This window comes from Entelurus aequoreus, linkage group LG01, assembly GCF_033978785.1.
Source record: "Entelurus aequoreus isolate RoL-2023_Sb linkage group LG01, RoL_Eaeq_v1.1, whole genome shotgun sequence".
Lineage (NCBI taxonomy): Eukaryota > Metazoa > Chordata > Actinopteri > Syngnathiformes > Syngnathidae > Entelurus > Entelurus aequoreus.
This window is the reverse complement of record NC_084731.1, coordinates 13,083,337-13,099,082: the sequence shown is the minus strand read 5'-3', so window position 1 is coordinate 13,099,082 and position 15,746 is coordinate 13,083,337. Positions and strand designations below refer to the sequence as shown.

The following is a 15,746-nucleotide window of genomic DNA, read 5'->3' as shown; positions in this document are numbered from 1 at the left end:
AATCAAGGTCAAAACCCAACATTGATTGAAATTTGTCAAAAAGCATGTTTTTTCAACGCATTTGTGTTGTAGAATATTGGTTGGGAAATGACCAAAATTCAACGGTCAAATCAACGTCAGAACCTGACATTGAATAAATGTCAAAAAGCATGTTGTTTCAACGTTGTATTTGTCTTGTAGAACATCGGTTGGAAAATGACCAAAACTCAATGGTCCAATCAAGGTCAAAACCCAACATTAAATGAATGTTGTCAAAAACTATGTTGTTTCAACGTTGTATTTGTGTTGTAGAATATTGGTTGGGAAATGACCAAATTTCAATGTCAAATCAACGTCAGAACCCAACATTGATTAGACGTCATCAAAAAGTATGTTGTTTCAACGTTGTATTTGTGTTGTAGAATATTGGTTAGGAAATGACCAAATTTCAATGTCAAATCAACGTCAGAACCTGACATTGAATAAACATTGTCAAAAAGCATGTTGTTTCAACGCATGTCTTGTAGAATATTGGTTGGGAAATGACCAAATTTCAATGTCAAATCAACGTCAGAACCTGACATTGAATAAACGTTGTCAAAAAGCATGTTGTTTCAACGTTGTATTTGTCTTGTAGAATATTGGTTGGAAAATGACCACAATTCAATGGTCCAATCAAGGTCAAAACCCAACATTGATTGAAATTTGTCAAAAAGCATGTTTTTTCAACGCATTTGTGTTGTAGAATATTGGTCGGGAAATGACCAAAATTCAATGGTCAAATCAACGTCACAACCTGACATTGAATAAACGTCAAAAAGCATGTTGTTTCAACGTGGTATTTGTCTTGTAGAACATCGGTTGGAAAATGACCAAAATTTCAATGGTCCAATCAAGGTCAAAACCCAACATTGATTGAAATTTGTCAAAAAGCATGTTGTTTCAACGTTGTATTTGTGTTGTAGAATATTGGTTGGGAACATGACCAAATTTCAATGTCAAATCAACGTCAGAACCCAACATTGATTAGACGTCATCAAAAAGCATGTTGTTTCAACGTTGTATTTGTCTTGTACAATATTGGTTGGGAAATGACCAAATTTCAATGTCAAATCAACATCAGAACCTGACATTGAATAAACGTTGTCATAAAGCGTGTTGTTTCAACGTTGTATTTGAGTTGTAGAATATTGGTTGGGAAATGACCAAATTTCAATGTCAAATCAACATCAGAACCTGACATTGAATAAACGTTGTCAAAAAGCATGTTGTTTCAACGTTGTATTTGAGTTGTAGAATATTGGTTGGGAAATGACCAAATTTCAATGTCAAATCAACGTCAGAACCCAACATTGATTAAACGTCATCAAAAAGCATGTTGTTTCAACGTTGTATTTGAGTTGTAGAATATTCGTTGGGAAATGACCAAATTTCAATGTCAAATCAACATCAGAACCTGACATTGAATAAACGTTGTCATAAAGCATGTTGTTTCAACGTTGTATTTGAGTTGTAGAATATTGGTTGGGAAATGACCACAATTCAACGTCAGAACCTGACATTGAATAAACGTTGTCATAAAGCATGTTGTTTCAACGTTGTATTTGTCTTGTAGAATATTTAGTTGGAAAATGACCACAATTCAATGGTCCAATCAAGGTCAAAACCCAACATTGATTCAACATTGTCAAGAAGCATGTTGTTTCAACGTTATGTTTGAGTTGCGTAGCGTCAGGACCTAATTCAACAAGTTCTCAACCTTGCTTCAATGTCTTGCGCCTGCTGGGAAGCCGGTTTCTTGATCAAAAAATGGATTACCTTTGGTTTCTTGCGGAGGTTGGGGGAGAGTTTCAGACTGATAACGCAGCCTCGGTTGTCCCCGACTATGATGATGGGATGGACGGGGTTAAACTCCAGGTGAGTCAGCTTGCTCTTGTTTCTGGCCACCACCGGCTGCTGGCAGATCGCCTGGTACTTGTTGATGCTCAGGTCAAAAACATGCACCTGAAAAACATTAAATTGGACCACTCAATAGTACAGTACATACAGTACACTACAGTCTGTACGGCTGTATCAATTATGTCTGTACAGAGATAATGCACAGTTTCTAGGTTTATTATTGCGGTATTTTCCCCCCAGTCATGCAGCTTGGTAGGCTTTTATTATGCCTTGTTGTGGCCAATGACAGCATAATACAGAAGAGGCCATGTACTGTACGTCTTCAGAAGGTTCTGCACTCGTTGTCTGAAGGACAAGAAGTACAGCCTTGGTAACGATGACAGAACGTTGCTTCTGTGATCACAGGTGTGGTTCAGCTAAAAAAAGATGATGTGATTGCTCTGACTGGCTGGGTCAGTTGTGAAAGCTATCAATCACACCTTGGGGCTAAAAAACAACAACAAATCTTGGACCTAAACCACAATCTACTGGCTCTCCAGTGTCAATGTAGAAGGAACCACAGAGCAAATTACAAGTCAGAATAAAGCCCAAGAGGGCATTTGTGGTTCCGTCTACATCAGGGGTGTCCAAAGTGTGGCCCGGAGCCATTTGCGGCCCGCAGGTAATTTTTTGACGGCCCCACGGCACATTCTAAAAATACGATTAAAAAAAATAAAAAACATAAAAAGTGGTATAAAAGAGCAAACAGGTGAAATGTAACAAGAGAATGATGCAATGTTGACTCTAGTAACACAAAGCTGTTTCTTTCTCTAAAAAATAATAATGAATCAAAAACAATGTTATTATGAATTATTGACCTATTCAAGGCTCCAATTACGTCACATTAAATATTCCACTTTGAAATATTTTTGGGGGAAAGTGTTGCATATTTTGTGTTTGACATATTAAAAATGAAGTTTTTTTTGTTTTTTTTTTTAAAGAAGGGCCTAAAACGAACAAAAAAATAAACAAACAACAATAAAAGTTATAATTGACGGATGGATCTGAAGTTGATCTCGAGACTATTGTGTTAAAAGTGTTTTAAAAAAATTACAATTTATTTTTAACACTTTACTGAGCAGGACCCTTTTGGATCCCCAATAATTTTAGGGGGAATTTTTTTTTTTTTTTTTAAGTGTCATTGCTCAAAAAATAATAATACATTAAAATCAATGTTGTTATGAGTTATGTTATGAGCGCCAATTATTATATAATTTGAAATATTCCACTTTAAAATTGTATTGGGGGAAAATGTTTTGTTTTTTCCATTAAAAAAACAGGGTTTTCTTTGGCAAAAAGGGCATACAACTTAAATCGTAAAAAAAAAAAAAAAAAATTATATTGACAGATAGACCTAATGTTGATCTAGACCAGGGGTCACCAACCTTTTTGAAACCAAGAGCTACTTCTTGGGTACTGATTAATGCGAAGGGCTACCAGTTTGATGCACACTTAAATAAATTGCCAGAAATAGCCAATTTGCTCAATTTACCTTTAACTCTATGTTATTATTAATAATTCATGATATTTACACTTAATTGAACGGTTTAAAAGAGCAGAAAACAAGAAAAAAATGACAATTAAATTTTGAAACATAGTTTATCTTCAATTTCGACTCTTTACAATTCAAAATTCAACCGAAAAAAAGAATAGAAAAACTAGCTAATTCGAATCTTTTTGAAAAAATTTAAACATTTTTTATGGAACATCATTAGTAATTTTTCCTGATTAAGATTAATTTTAGAATTTTGATGACATGTTTTAAATAGGTTAAAATCCAATCTACACTTTGGTAGAATATATAACAAATTGGACCAAGCTATATTTCTAACAAAGACAAATCATTATTTCTTCTAGATTTTCCAGAACAAAAATTTAAAAAAAAATTCAAAAGACTTTGAAATAAGATTTAGATTTTCTAGTTTTGCCAAAATAATTTGTTTGAATTTTAATCATAATAAGTTTGAAGAAATACTTCACAAATATTCTTCGTCGAAAAAACAGAAGCTAAAATGAAGAATTAAATTAAAATGTATTTATTATTCTTTACAATAAAAAAAAAAAATTACTTTACTTAAACAACTTATTTTTCAATATTTTTATGACTGAGACCCTTTGGGGTCTTTTTGGACCAAACTTGAGGGGAGCCCTAAAGGTTAAAAAAAATCTGTATATTGGTTGATTGGTTTTAAAAATCAATAAAATAATTTTTAGTGTGCTGCCCTCAGTGGAAAAACACCCCTGATTCAGAGACTCCAATTAATCAAAAATATGTCTTGTCCAGGGGTGTACCCCGAATGCAGCTGGGATAGGCTCCACCCTCCCCCCACGACCCCGAAAGGGACAAGTGGTAGAAAAAGGATGGATGGATGGAGTAATATAAAGCTTCAACCCTAACCCTAACTTTAAACCTAACCCCAACCCTAACCCCAACCCTAACCCTAACCCTAAACCTAACCCCAAACCTAACCAACTCTTATTCTTTATGCCTAACCCTAACGCTAATCCTAACCCTAACCCTAACCCCAACTCTAACCCCAACCCTAACCCTAACCAACTCTTTTTCTTAATGCCTAACCCTAACCCTAATCCTAATCCTAACCCTAACCCCAACCCCAACCCCAACCCTAACCCTAACCCTAACCCCAAACCTAACCAACTATTTTTCTTTATGCCTAACCCTAACCCTAACCCTGTACCCGGAATGCAGCTGGGATAGGCTCCACCCCCTCCTAACCCTAACCCTAACCCCAACTCTAACCCCAACCCTAACCCTGACCATAACCCAAACTTAACCCTAACCAACTCTTTTTCTTAATGCCTAACCCAAACCCTATTCCTAATCCTAACTCTAACCCTAACCCCAATCCCAACCCTAACCCTAATCCAAACCTAACCCTCACCCTAACCAACTCTTTTTCTTAATGCCTAACCCTAACCCTAAAACCTACCCATAAACCTAACCCCAACCCCAACCCCAACCCCAACCCTAACCCCAAACCTAACCAACTCTTTTTCTTTATGCCTAACCCTAACCCCAACCCTAACCCTAACCCTAACCAACTATTTTTCTTTATGCCTAACCCTAACCCTAATCCTAACCCCAACCCTAACCCTAACCCCAACCCTAACCCTAACCCTAATCTAACCCTAACCCTAAACCTAACCCTAACCCTATACTATCATGTTCCACATCTATTGATGTTACTTATTACTACTATTTACTACTACTATTACTACTCACAGCACATCTTATTTATAGTCTTATTTTAAAGGTTTGTTTTCAAACACATGGATTTTCGCAGCATTTCCACACGTTTAGCCTTTTCACAGAAGGAATTGCAAGAATTCCCACGTTGATTGACCGACAACAGCTGACTGTCAGGGTTTACCTTTCTTACCTATGATGTGACTGCTAGTTATGCACTAAACTGTCCTGTGACTAACAGTTATGCACTTGTTAAACATGCCGATACTGGATGGCACCACGTCATCAGATGGAGTGTGTGCAGCCCACTCCTTGCATCCGGCAGATGCCAGCATGGGTCACTGGCTTGACACTGACGGAGAGTCCTGGCCGCACACAAAGCGTCACACTCGCACATTACTAATCACAATCCACCAAAACATGACTTTCTGCAGCTGTGAACTGCAGGGCTTTTTGTCTCCTACGCTTGTTTGAATGCCAGTCAATAGTTGAAGTTAAAGTTAAAGTACCCATGATTGTCACACACACACACTTAGGTGTGGCAAAATCATTCTCTGCATTTGACCCATCACCCTTGATCCACCCCCCTGGGAGGTGAGGGGAGCAGTGAGCAGCAGCTGTGGCCGCGCCCGGGAATCATTTTTGGTGATTTAACCCCCAATAGGTTTCAATATGTAGAGCGCTTTGAGTCACATGTATATATATATATATATATATGTATATATATATATATACATATATATATAAATATATATATATACATATATATATATATATATATATATATATATATATATATATATATATATATATATATATATATATATATATATATATATATATATATATATATATATATATATATATATACATATATATATATATATATATATATATATATATATATATATATATATATATATATATATATATGTATATGTATATACATATATATATATATACATATATATATACACAGGTATACATATATATATATATATATATATATATATATATATATATATATATATATATATATATATATATATATATATATATATATATATATATATATATATATATATACCTGTATATATATATATATATATATATATATATATATATATATATATATATATATATATATATATATATATATATATATATATATATATATACCTGTATATATATATATATATATATATATATATATATATATATATATATATATATATATATATATATATATATATATATATATATACCTGTATATATATATATATATATATATATATATATATATATATATATATATATATATATATATATATATATATATATATATATATATATATATATATATATATATATATATATATATATATATATATACAGGTATATATATATATATATATATATATATATATATATATATATATATATATATATATATATATATATATATATATATATATATATGTAAGAAGAAATATTAAAAAATCTGAATACAATGAGAAGAAGCAGAAATTGTAAAACTAATAATAATAATAATATTATACTCAAATATGTCAAAAAGTTGTCTTTGAATATTTATAATATCTGCTTTTAGCATTTAAAAAAAATATATCAAAATGCTGTTGTTGGTGGACAAAGTTTAGACACCCCTGATTTAAATTATTAGGATCTCTCAGAATAAAAAATTAAGGAACACTTAAAATATAATCAATAAATTAAAAAAAATCAACACTGTACTTACCAATCCTTCTATGGTGACAGCGGCAAAGACGGTGGAGGAGTACGGAGCCCACGACACATCACCGACTGACGCGTTGAGCTCAAAGGTGAATATGGGGGTGCTGGAATAATGATCATTAAAATAATGAACATACATGAGGTCTTTAAGCGTTCTTATGCATTGACATAACATGTCAAAGTAACACCGTTAGATTTATTCAAGGCACTTTGGCAGGCGAGGATAGTTGTGGAGGTAATGTGGGGGTGTGGCCGGCAGTTGAATGCAAACGTGGTGTCTGCATGCACAGGAGGAGAGATTGCAGAATAAAACAGCGCGACACATCATCATTCTTGCAATGTGAAGTTTGGCAAGGGGGGATCATGAAGCCCCTGCATATCTCCCATGATGCCATGCATCATTGTTGCCATCATGAGAGAATGATCACCCTCCTTAGTCAGTCACACTGCTGACGAGGCGTGGGAGGCAGCAAATATGCCAGGGAAAATGACAACACAATGGGCCTGATCTACTAAGACCCAAATACCAAACTATACAATTGTGTGTACTATTACCGTATTTTTCGTGCTATGGAGTGCACCCACATATAAGCCGCACCCACTACATTTGAGAAGAAACAAACATTTTTCCATATATAAGCCGCACCGGACTATAAACCGCAGATATATACGTTGTGAAATGTGAATTATATTTATATAGCGCTTTTCTCTGGTGTCTCAAAGCGCTTTTACATAGTGAAACCCAATATCTAAGTTACATTTAAAGCAGTGTGGGTGGCACTGGGAGCAGGCGGGTAAAGTGTCTTGCCCAAGGACACAACGGCAGTGACTAGGTCGGCAGAAGTGGGGATCGAACCTGGAACGCTCAAGTTGCTGGCACGGCCACTCTACCGACTGCGCTATACCGCCCCTGAGTTATTTACACAAGAAGCATTCTGTAAATGTTTATTTACATACATAATGGTGGTTGTAATCCGGCAGTAAAACGGCCGATCAAACAAAACAGAAGTCATGGTCATGGACCCGCTAGCTGCGCAAGCTAGCTCTCCAATCAGCTAAACCGACACAGTAACTCCCCGGTGATGTTTTGGTGAGTTTACTGAAGAATTTGTCGACTGAAACAATACAAGAATAATGCCGGCAGTAAAACGGCCGATCAAACAAAACAGAAGTCATGGTCATGGACCCGCTAGCTGCACACGCTAGCTCTCCAATCAGCTAAACCCACTCAGTAACTCCGCGGTGACGTTTTGGTGAGTTTACTGAAGAATTTGTCGACTGAAACAATAAAAGAATAATGCCGGCAGTAAAACGGCCGATCGAACAAAACAGAAGTCATGGTCATGGACCCGCTAGCTGCGCAAGCTATCTCTCCAATCAGCTAAACCGACTCAGTAACTCCCCGGGGACGTTTTGGTGAGTTTACTGAAGAATTTGTCGACTGAAACAATACAAGAATAATGCCGGCAGTAAAACGGCCGATCAAACAAAACAGAAGTCATCGTCATGGACCCGCTAGTTGCGCAAACTAGCTCTCCAATCAGCTAAACCGACTCAGTAACTCCGCGGTGACGTTTTGGTGAGTTTACTGAAGAATTTGTCGACTGAAACAATACAAGAATAATGCCGGCAGTAAAACGGTCAATCAAACAAAACAGAAGTCATGGTCATGGACCCGCTAGCTGCGCAAGCTAGCTCTCCAATCAGCTAAACCGACACAGTAACTCCCCGGTGACGTTTTGGTGAGTTTACTGAAGAATTTGTAGACTGAAACAATACAAGAATAATGCCGGCAGTAAAACGGCCGATCAAACAAAACAGAAGTCATGGTCATGGACCCGCTAGCTGCGCAAGCTAGCTCTCTAATCAGCTAAACCGACTCAGTAACTCCCCGGTGACGTTTTGGTGAGTTTACTGAAGAATTTGTCGACTGAAACAATAGAAGAATAATGCCGGCAGTAAAACGGCCGATCAAACAAAACAGAAGTCATGGTCATGGACCCGCTAGCTGCGCACGCTAGCTCTCCAATCAGCTAAACCGACTCAGTAACTCCGCGGTGACGTTTTGGTGAGTTTACTGAAGAATTTGTAGACTGAAACAATACAAGAATATTGCTGGCAGTAAAACGGCCGATCAAACAAAACAGAAGTCATGGTCATGGACCCGCTAGCTGCGCACGCTAGCTCTCCAATCAGCTAAACCGACTCAGTAACTCCGCAGTGACGTTTTGGTGAGTTTACTGAAGAATTTGTCGACTGAAACAATACAAGAATAATGCCGGCAGTAAAACGGTGAATCAAACAAAACAGAAGTCATGGTCATGGACCCGCTAGTTGCGCAAACTAGCTCTCCAATCAGCTAAACCGACTCAGTAACCCCCCGGTGACATTTTGGTGAGTTTACTGAAGAATTTGTCGACTGAAACAATACAAGAATAATGCCGGCAGTAAAACGGCCGATCAAACAAAACAGAAGTCATGGTCATGGACCCGCTAGCTGCGCACGCTAGCTCTCCAAGTAACTCCACGGTGACGTTTTGGTGAGTTTACTGAAGAATTTGTCGACTGAAACAATACAAGAATAATGCCGGCAGTAAAACGGCCAATCAAACAAAACAGAAGTCATGGCCATGGACCCGCTAGCTGCGCAAGCTAGCTCTCCAATCAGCTAAACCGACACAGTAACTCCCCGGTGACGTTTTGGTGAGTTTACTGAAGAATTTGTCGACTGAAACAATACAAGAATAATGCCGGCAGTAAAACGGCCGATCAAACAAAACAGAAGTCATGGTCATGGACCCGCTAGCTGCGCACGCTAGCTCTCCAATCAGCTAAACCGACACAGTAACTCCCCGGTGATGTTTTGGTGTGTTTACTGAAGAATTTGTCGACTGAAACAATACAAGAATAATGCCGGCAGTAAAACGGCCGATCAAACAAAACAGAAGTCATGGTCATGGACCCGCTAGCTGCGCACGCTAGCTCTCCAATCAGCTAAACCGACACAGTAACTCCCCGGTGATGTTTTGGTGAGTTTACTGAAGAATTTGTCGACTGAAACAATACAAAAATAATGCCGGCAGTAAAACGGTCGATCAAACAAAACAGAAGTCATGGTCATGGACCCGCTAGTTGCGCAAACTAGCTCTCCAATCAGCTAAACTGACTCAGTAACTCCGCGGTGACGTTTTGGTGAGTTTACTGAAGAATTTGTCGACGGAAACAATACAAGAATAATGCCAGCAGTGAAACGGCAGATCAAACAAAACAGAAGTCATGGTCATGGACCCGCTAGCTGCGCAAGCTAGCTCTCCAATCAGCTAAACCGACTCAGTAACTCTGCGGTGACGTTTTGGTGAGTTTACTGAAGAATTTGTCGACTGAAACAATACAAGAATAATGCCGGCAGTAAAACGGCCGATCGAACAAAATAGAAGTCATGGTCATGGACCCGCTAGCTGCGCACGCTAGCTCTCCAATCAGCTAAATCGACTCAGTAACTCCGCGGTGACGTTTTGGTGAGTTTACTGAAGAATTTGTCGACTGAAACAATACAAGAATAATGCCGGCAGTAAAACGGCAGATCAAACAAAACAGAAGTCATCGTCATGGACCCGCTAGCTGCGCAAGCTAGCTCTCCAGTCAGCTAAACCGACTCAGTAACTCCACGGTGACATTTTGGTGAGTTTACTGAAGAATTGGTCGACTGAAACAATACAAGAATAATGCCGGCAGTAAAACGGCCGATCAAACAAAATAGAAGTCATGGTCATGGACCCGCTAGCTGCGCAAGCTAGCTCTCCAATCAGCTAAACCGAGTCAGTAACTCCACGGTGACGTTTTGGTGAGTTTACTGAAGAATTTGTCGACTGAAACAATACAAGAATAATGCCGGCAGTAAAACGGCCGATCAAACAAAACAGAAGTCATGGTCATGGACCCGCTAGCTGCGCACGCTAGCTCTCCAATCAGCTAAACCGACTCAGTAACTCCACAGTGACGTTTTGGTGAGTTTACTGAAGAAATTGTCGACTGAAACAATACAAGAATAATGCCGGCAGTAAAACGGCCGATCGAACAAAATAGAAGTCATGGTCATGGACCCGCTAGCTGCGCAAGCTAGCTCTCCAATCAGCTAAACCGACTCAGTAACTCCACGGTGACGTTTTGGTGAGTTTACTGAAGAATTTGTCGACTGAAACAATACAAGAATAATGCCAGCAGTAAAACGGCCGATCAAACAAAACAGAAGTCATGGTCATGGACTCGCTATCTGCGCACGCTAGCTCTCCAATCAGCTAAACCGACTCAGTAACTCCGCGGTGACGTTTTGGTGAGTTTACTGAAGAATTTGTCGACTGAAACAATACAAGAATAATGCCGGCAGTAAAACGGCCGATCGAACAAAACAGAAGTCATGGTCATGGACCCGCTAGCTGCGCAAGCTAGCTCTCCAATCAGCTAAACCGACTCAGTAACTCCCCGGTGACGTTTTGGTGAGTTTACTGAAGAATTTGTCGACTGAAACAATACAAGAATAATGCCGGCAGTAAAACGGTCGATCAAACAAAACAGAAGTCATGGTCATGGACCCGCTAGCTGCGCAAGCTAGCTCTCCAATCAGCTAAACCGACTCAGTAACCCCGCGGTGACGTTTTGGTGAGTTTGCTGAAGAATTTGTCGGCTGAAACAATACAAGAATAATGCCGGCAGTAAAACGGACGATCAAACAAAACAGAAGACATGGTCATGGACCCGCTAGCTGCGCAAGCTAGCTCTCCAATCAGCTAAACCGACTCAGTAACTCCGCGGTGACGTTTTGGTGAGTTTACTGAAGAATTTGTCGACTGAAACAATACAAGAATAATGCTGGCAGTAAAACGGTCGATCAAACAAAACAGAAGTCATGGTCATGGACCCGCTAGCTGCGCACGCTTGCTCTCCAATCAGCTAAACCGACACAGTAACTCCCCAGTGACGTTTTGGTGAGTTTACTGAAGAATTTGTCGACTGAAACAATACAAGAATAATGCCGGCAGTCAAACGGCCGATCAAACAAAACAGAAGTCATGGTCACGGACCCGCTAGTTGCGCAAACTAGCTCTCTAATCAGCTAAACAGACTCAGTAACTCCATGGTGACATTTTGGTGAGTTTACTGAAGAATTTGTCGACTGAAACAATACAAGAATAATGCCGGCAGTAAAACGGTCGATCGAACACAATAGAAGTCATGGTCATGGACCCGCTAGCTGCGCAAGCTAGCTCTCCAATCAGCTAAACCGACTCAGTAACTCCACGGTGACATTTTGGTGAGTTTACTGAAGAATTTGTCGACTGAAACAATACAACAATAATGCCGGCAGTAAAACGGCCGATCGAACAAAACAGAAGTCATCGTCATGGACCCGCTAGTTGCGCAAACTAGCTCTCTAATCAGCTAAACCGACTCAGTAACTCCATTGTGACGTTTTGGTGAGTTTACTGAAGAATTTGTCGACTGAAACAATACAAGAATAATGCCAGCAGTGAAACGGTGGATCAAACAAAACAGAAGTCATGGTCATGGACCCGCTAGCTGCGCACGCTAGCTCTCCAATCAGCTAAACCGACTCAGTAACTCACGTTTTGGTGAGTTTACTGAAGAATTTGTCGACTGAAACAATAGAAGAATAATGCCGGCAGTAAAACGGCCGATCAAACAAAACAGAAGTCATGGTCATGGACCCGCTAGCTGCGCACGCTAGCTCTCCAATCAGCTAAACCGACTCAGTAACTCACGTTTTGGTGAGTTTACTGAAGAATTTGTCGACTGAAACAATACAAGAATAATGCCGGCAGTAAAACGGCCGATCAAACAAAACAGAAGTCATGGTCATGGACCCGCTAGCTGCGCACGCTAGCTCTCCAATCAGCTAAATCGACTCAGTAACTCCGCGGTGACGTTTTGGTGAGTTTACTGAAGAATTTGTCGACTGAAACAATACAAGAATAATGCCGGCAGTAAAACGGCCGATCAAACAAAACAGAAGTCATCGTCATGGACCCGCTAGCTGCGCAAGCTAGCTCTCCAGTCAGCTAAACCGACTCAGTAACTCCACGGTGACATTTTGGTGAGTTTACTGAAGAATTGGTCGACTGAAACAATACAAGAATAATGCCGGCAGTAAAACGGCCGATCAAACAAAATAGAAGTCATGGTCATGGACCCCCTAGCTGCGCAAGCTAGCTCTCCAATCAGCTAAACCGAGTCAGTAACTCCACGGTGACGTTTTGGTGAGTTTACTGAAGAATTTGTCGACTGAAACAATACAAGAATAATGCCGGCAGTAAAACGGCCGATCGAACAAAACAGAAGTCATGGTCATTGACCCGCTAGCTGCGCACGCTAGCTCTCCAATCAGCTAAACCGACTCAGTAACTCCACGGTGACGTTTTGGTGAGTTTACTGAAGAATTTGTCGACTGAAACAATACAAGAATAATGCCGGCAGTAAAACGGTCGATCAAACAAAATAGAAGTCATGGTCATGGACCCGCTAGCTGCGCAAGCTAGCTCTCCAATCAGCTAAACCGACTCAGTAACTCCACGGTGACGTTTTGGTGAGTTTACTGAAGAAATTGTCGACTGAAACAATACAAGAATAATGCCGGCAGTAAAACGGCCGATCGAACAAAATAGAAGTCATGGTCATGGACCCGCTAGCTGCGCAAGCTAGCTCTCCAATCAGCTAAACCGACTCAGTAACTCCACGGTGACGTTTTGGTGAGTTTACTGAAGAATTTGTCGACTGAAACAATACAAGAATAATGCCAGCAGTAAAACGGCCGATCAAACAAAACAGAAGTCATGGTCATGGACCCGCTAGCTGCGCACGCTAGCTCTCCAATCAGCTAAACCGACTCAGTAACTCCACGGTGACGTTTTGGTGAGTTTACTGAAGAATTTGTCGACTGAAACAATACAAGAATAATGCCGGCAGTAAAACGGCCGATCAAACAAAACAGAAGTCATCGTCATGGACCCGCTAGCAAATACAGCACGTAAGCCATGATATTACGGACCTTCGATCCCTCGGGTGGTACTGCATCAAAAAGCGACATCAGTGTGTAAAGGATATCACCCCATGGGCTCCGGAACACTTCAGCAAACCAATGTGAGTAACATCTGTAAATGCAAGTTAAAACTCTACTATGCAAAGCCAAAGCCATTTATCAACAACACCCAGCAAAGCCGGCGGCTTTTCTGGGTGTTGTTGATTAATGTGTAACTGAACATTAATATTTTCTTACAGGCAGGAGTTTTGACACACTAGCTTATGCAGTTACACAATCTTATTATTATTATTTGTAGTCTATTCTTACATGGAAAAAAAACAACAGTAAACAAGTAAGAAAAAAGAGCAAAACAATCGTTAGTTAATTAAAAACAATTTGAAATGTTCTAACTAAAAATTGATAATAATATACTTAGTCAACAATAATACAAAGCTGACAAAATAGTTTTTAGCTTTTTTTTTTAAATAAAAAAAATATGAATATTGACTTTTCAGTACGCGGCCCTAGGTGGAAAAAGTTTGAACACCCCTAAATTATCAACTGTATCGATATTTGGTGTGGAGGGAAAGTGTAGTCAGGGCTGCTTGCAGGAGGAAAAGTCACCGCCGCTGTCCATGGTATTGAAGACGAGCACCAGCGGGCAGGGGCGGGGCATGTGCTGACGGCGAGACACAGCTGGCCGGTGATTAGATTTCACAGGTGGTACGTGTTAATCTAATCATCTGTTGTCTTTAACAGCAGGCATTAGTCTCACCTGACGGTGTGGTCCCACACCTTGACGGTCCAGTCCGAACTGCACGAGATGAAAACCTTCGGGTGGAAAGGATTCCACTTCACCGTGTCCACTGCCATGTTGTGGGCATGGAAGGTGTGGAGGTACTGGCTGGAGTAACTCCTGGAGCACTAGGGAGGGAGAGTCTTCATCATGCATATTCTCAATAGCAATCAATCAATGTTTATTTATATAGCCCTAAATCACAAGTGTCTCAAAGGGCTGCAAAAACCACAATGACATCCTCGGTACAGAGCCCACATCAGGGCAAGGAAAAATTCACAACCCAGTGGGACGTCGATGTGAATGACTATGAGAAACCTTGGAGAGGACCGCATATGTGGGTGACATAGTCCAGTCCATAGTGGATCTAACATAATAGTGTGAGAGTCCAGTCCATAGTGGATCTAACATAATAGTGTGAGATTCCAGTCCATAGTGGATCTAACATAATAGTGAGAGTCCAGTCCATAGTGGATCTAACATAATAGTGTGAGAGTCCAGTCCATAGTGGATCTAACATAATAGTGTGAGAGTCCAGTCCATAGTGGATCTAACATAATAGTGTGAGAGTCCAGTCCATAGTGGATCTAACATAATAGTGTGAGAGTCCAGTCCATAGTGGATCTAACATAATAGTGAGAGTCCAGTCCATAGTGGATCTAACATAATAGTGAGAGAGTCCAGTCCATAGTGGATCTAACATAATAGTGTGAGAGTCCAGTCCATAGTGGATCTAACATAATAGTGTGAGAGTCCAGTCCATAGTGGATCTAACATAATAGTGTGAGAGTTCAGTCCATAGTGGATCTAACATAATAGTGAGAGTCCAGTCCATAGTGGATCTAACATAATAGTGTGAGAGTCCAGTCCATAGTGGATCTAACATCAGTCCATAGTGGATCTAACATAATATTGTGAGAGTCCAGTCCATAGTGAATCTAACATAATAGTGAGAGTCCAGTCCATAGTGGATCTAACATAATAGTGAGAGTCCAGTCCATAGTGGATCTAACATAATAGTGAGAGTCCAGTCCATA

At 39.5% G+C, this 15,746-nt stretch overlaps 1 protein-coding gene across 1 annotated transcript in view; it reads right to left on the bottom strand.

Moving 5' to 3' along the window:
- The window catches only part of LOC133648191 (dynein axonemal intermediate chain 1-like), a 55,532-nt gene that overhangs the window by 15,088 nt on the left and 24,698 nt on the right, over nucleotides 1–15,746 (bottom strand). The window contains exons 17-19 of the mRNA XM_062044028.1: nucleotides 14,689–14,837; nucleotides 6,882–6,981; nucleotides 1,798–1,983 (exon numbers count right to left, since the gene is read on the bottom strand). Of these exons, the coding sequence (XP_061900012.1) occupies nucleotides 1,798–1,983; nucleotides 6,882–6,981; nucleotides 14,689–14,837 (435 nt within the window). The remainder of the gene's footprint in view (nucleotides 1–1,797; nucleotides 1,984–6,881; nucleotides 6,982–14,688; nucleotides 14,838–15,746) is intronic.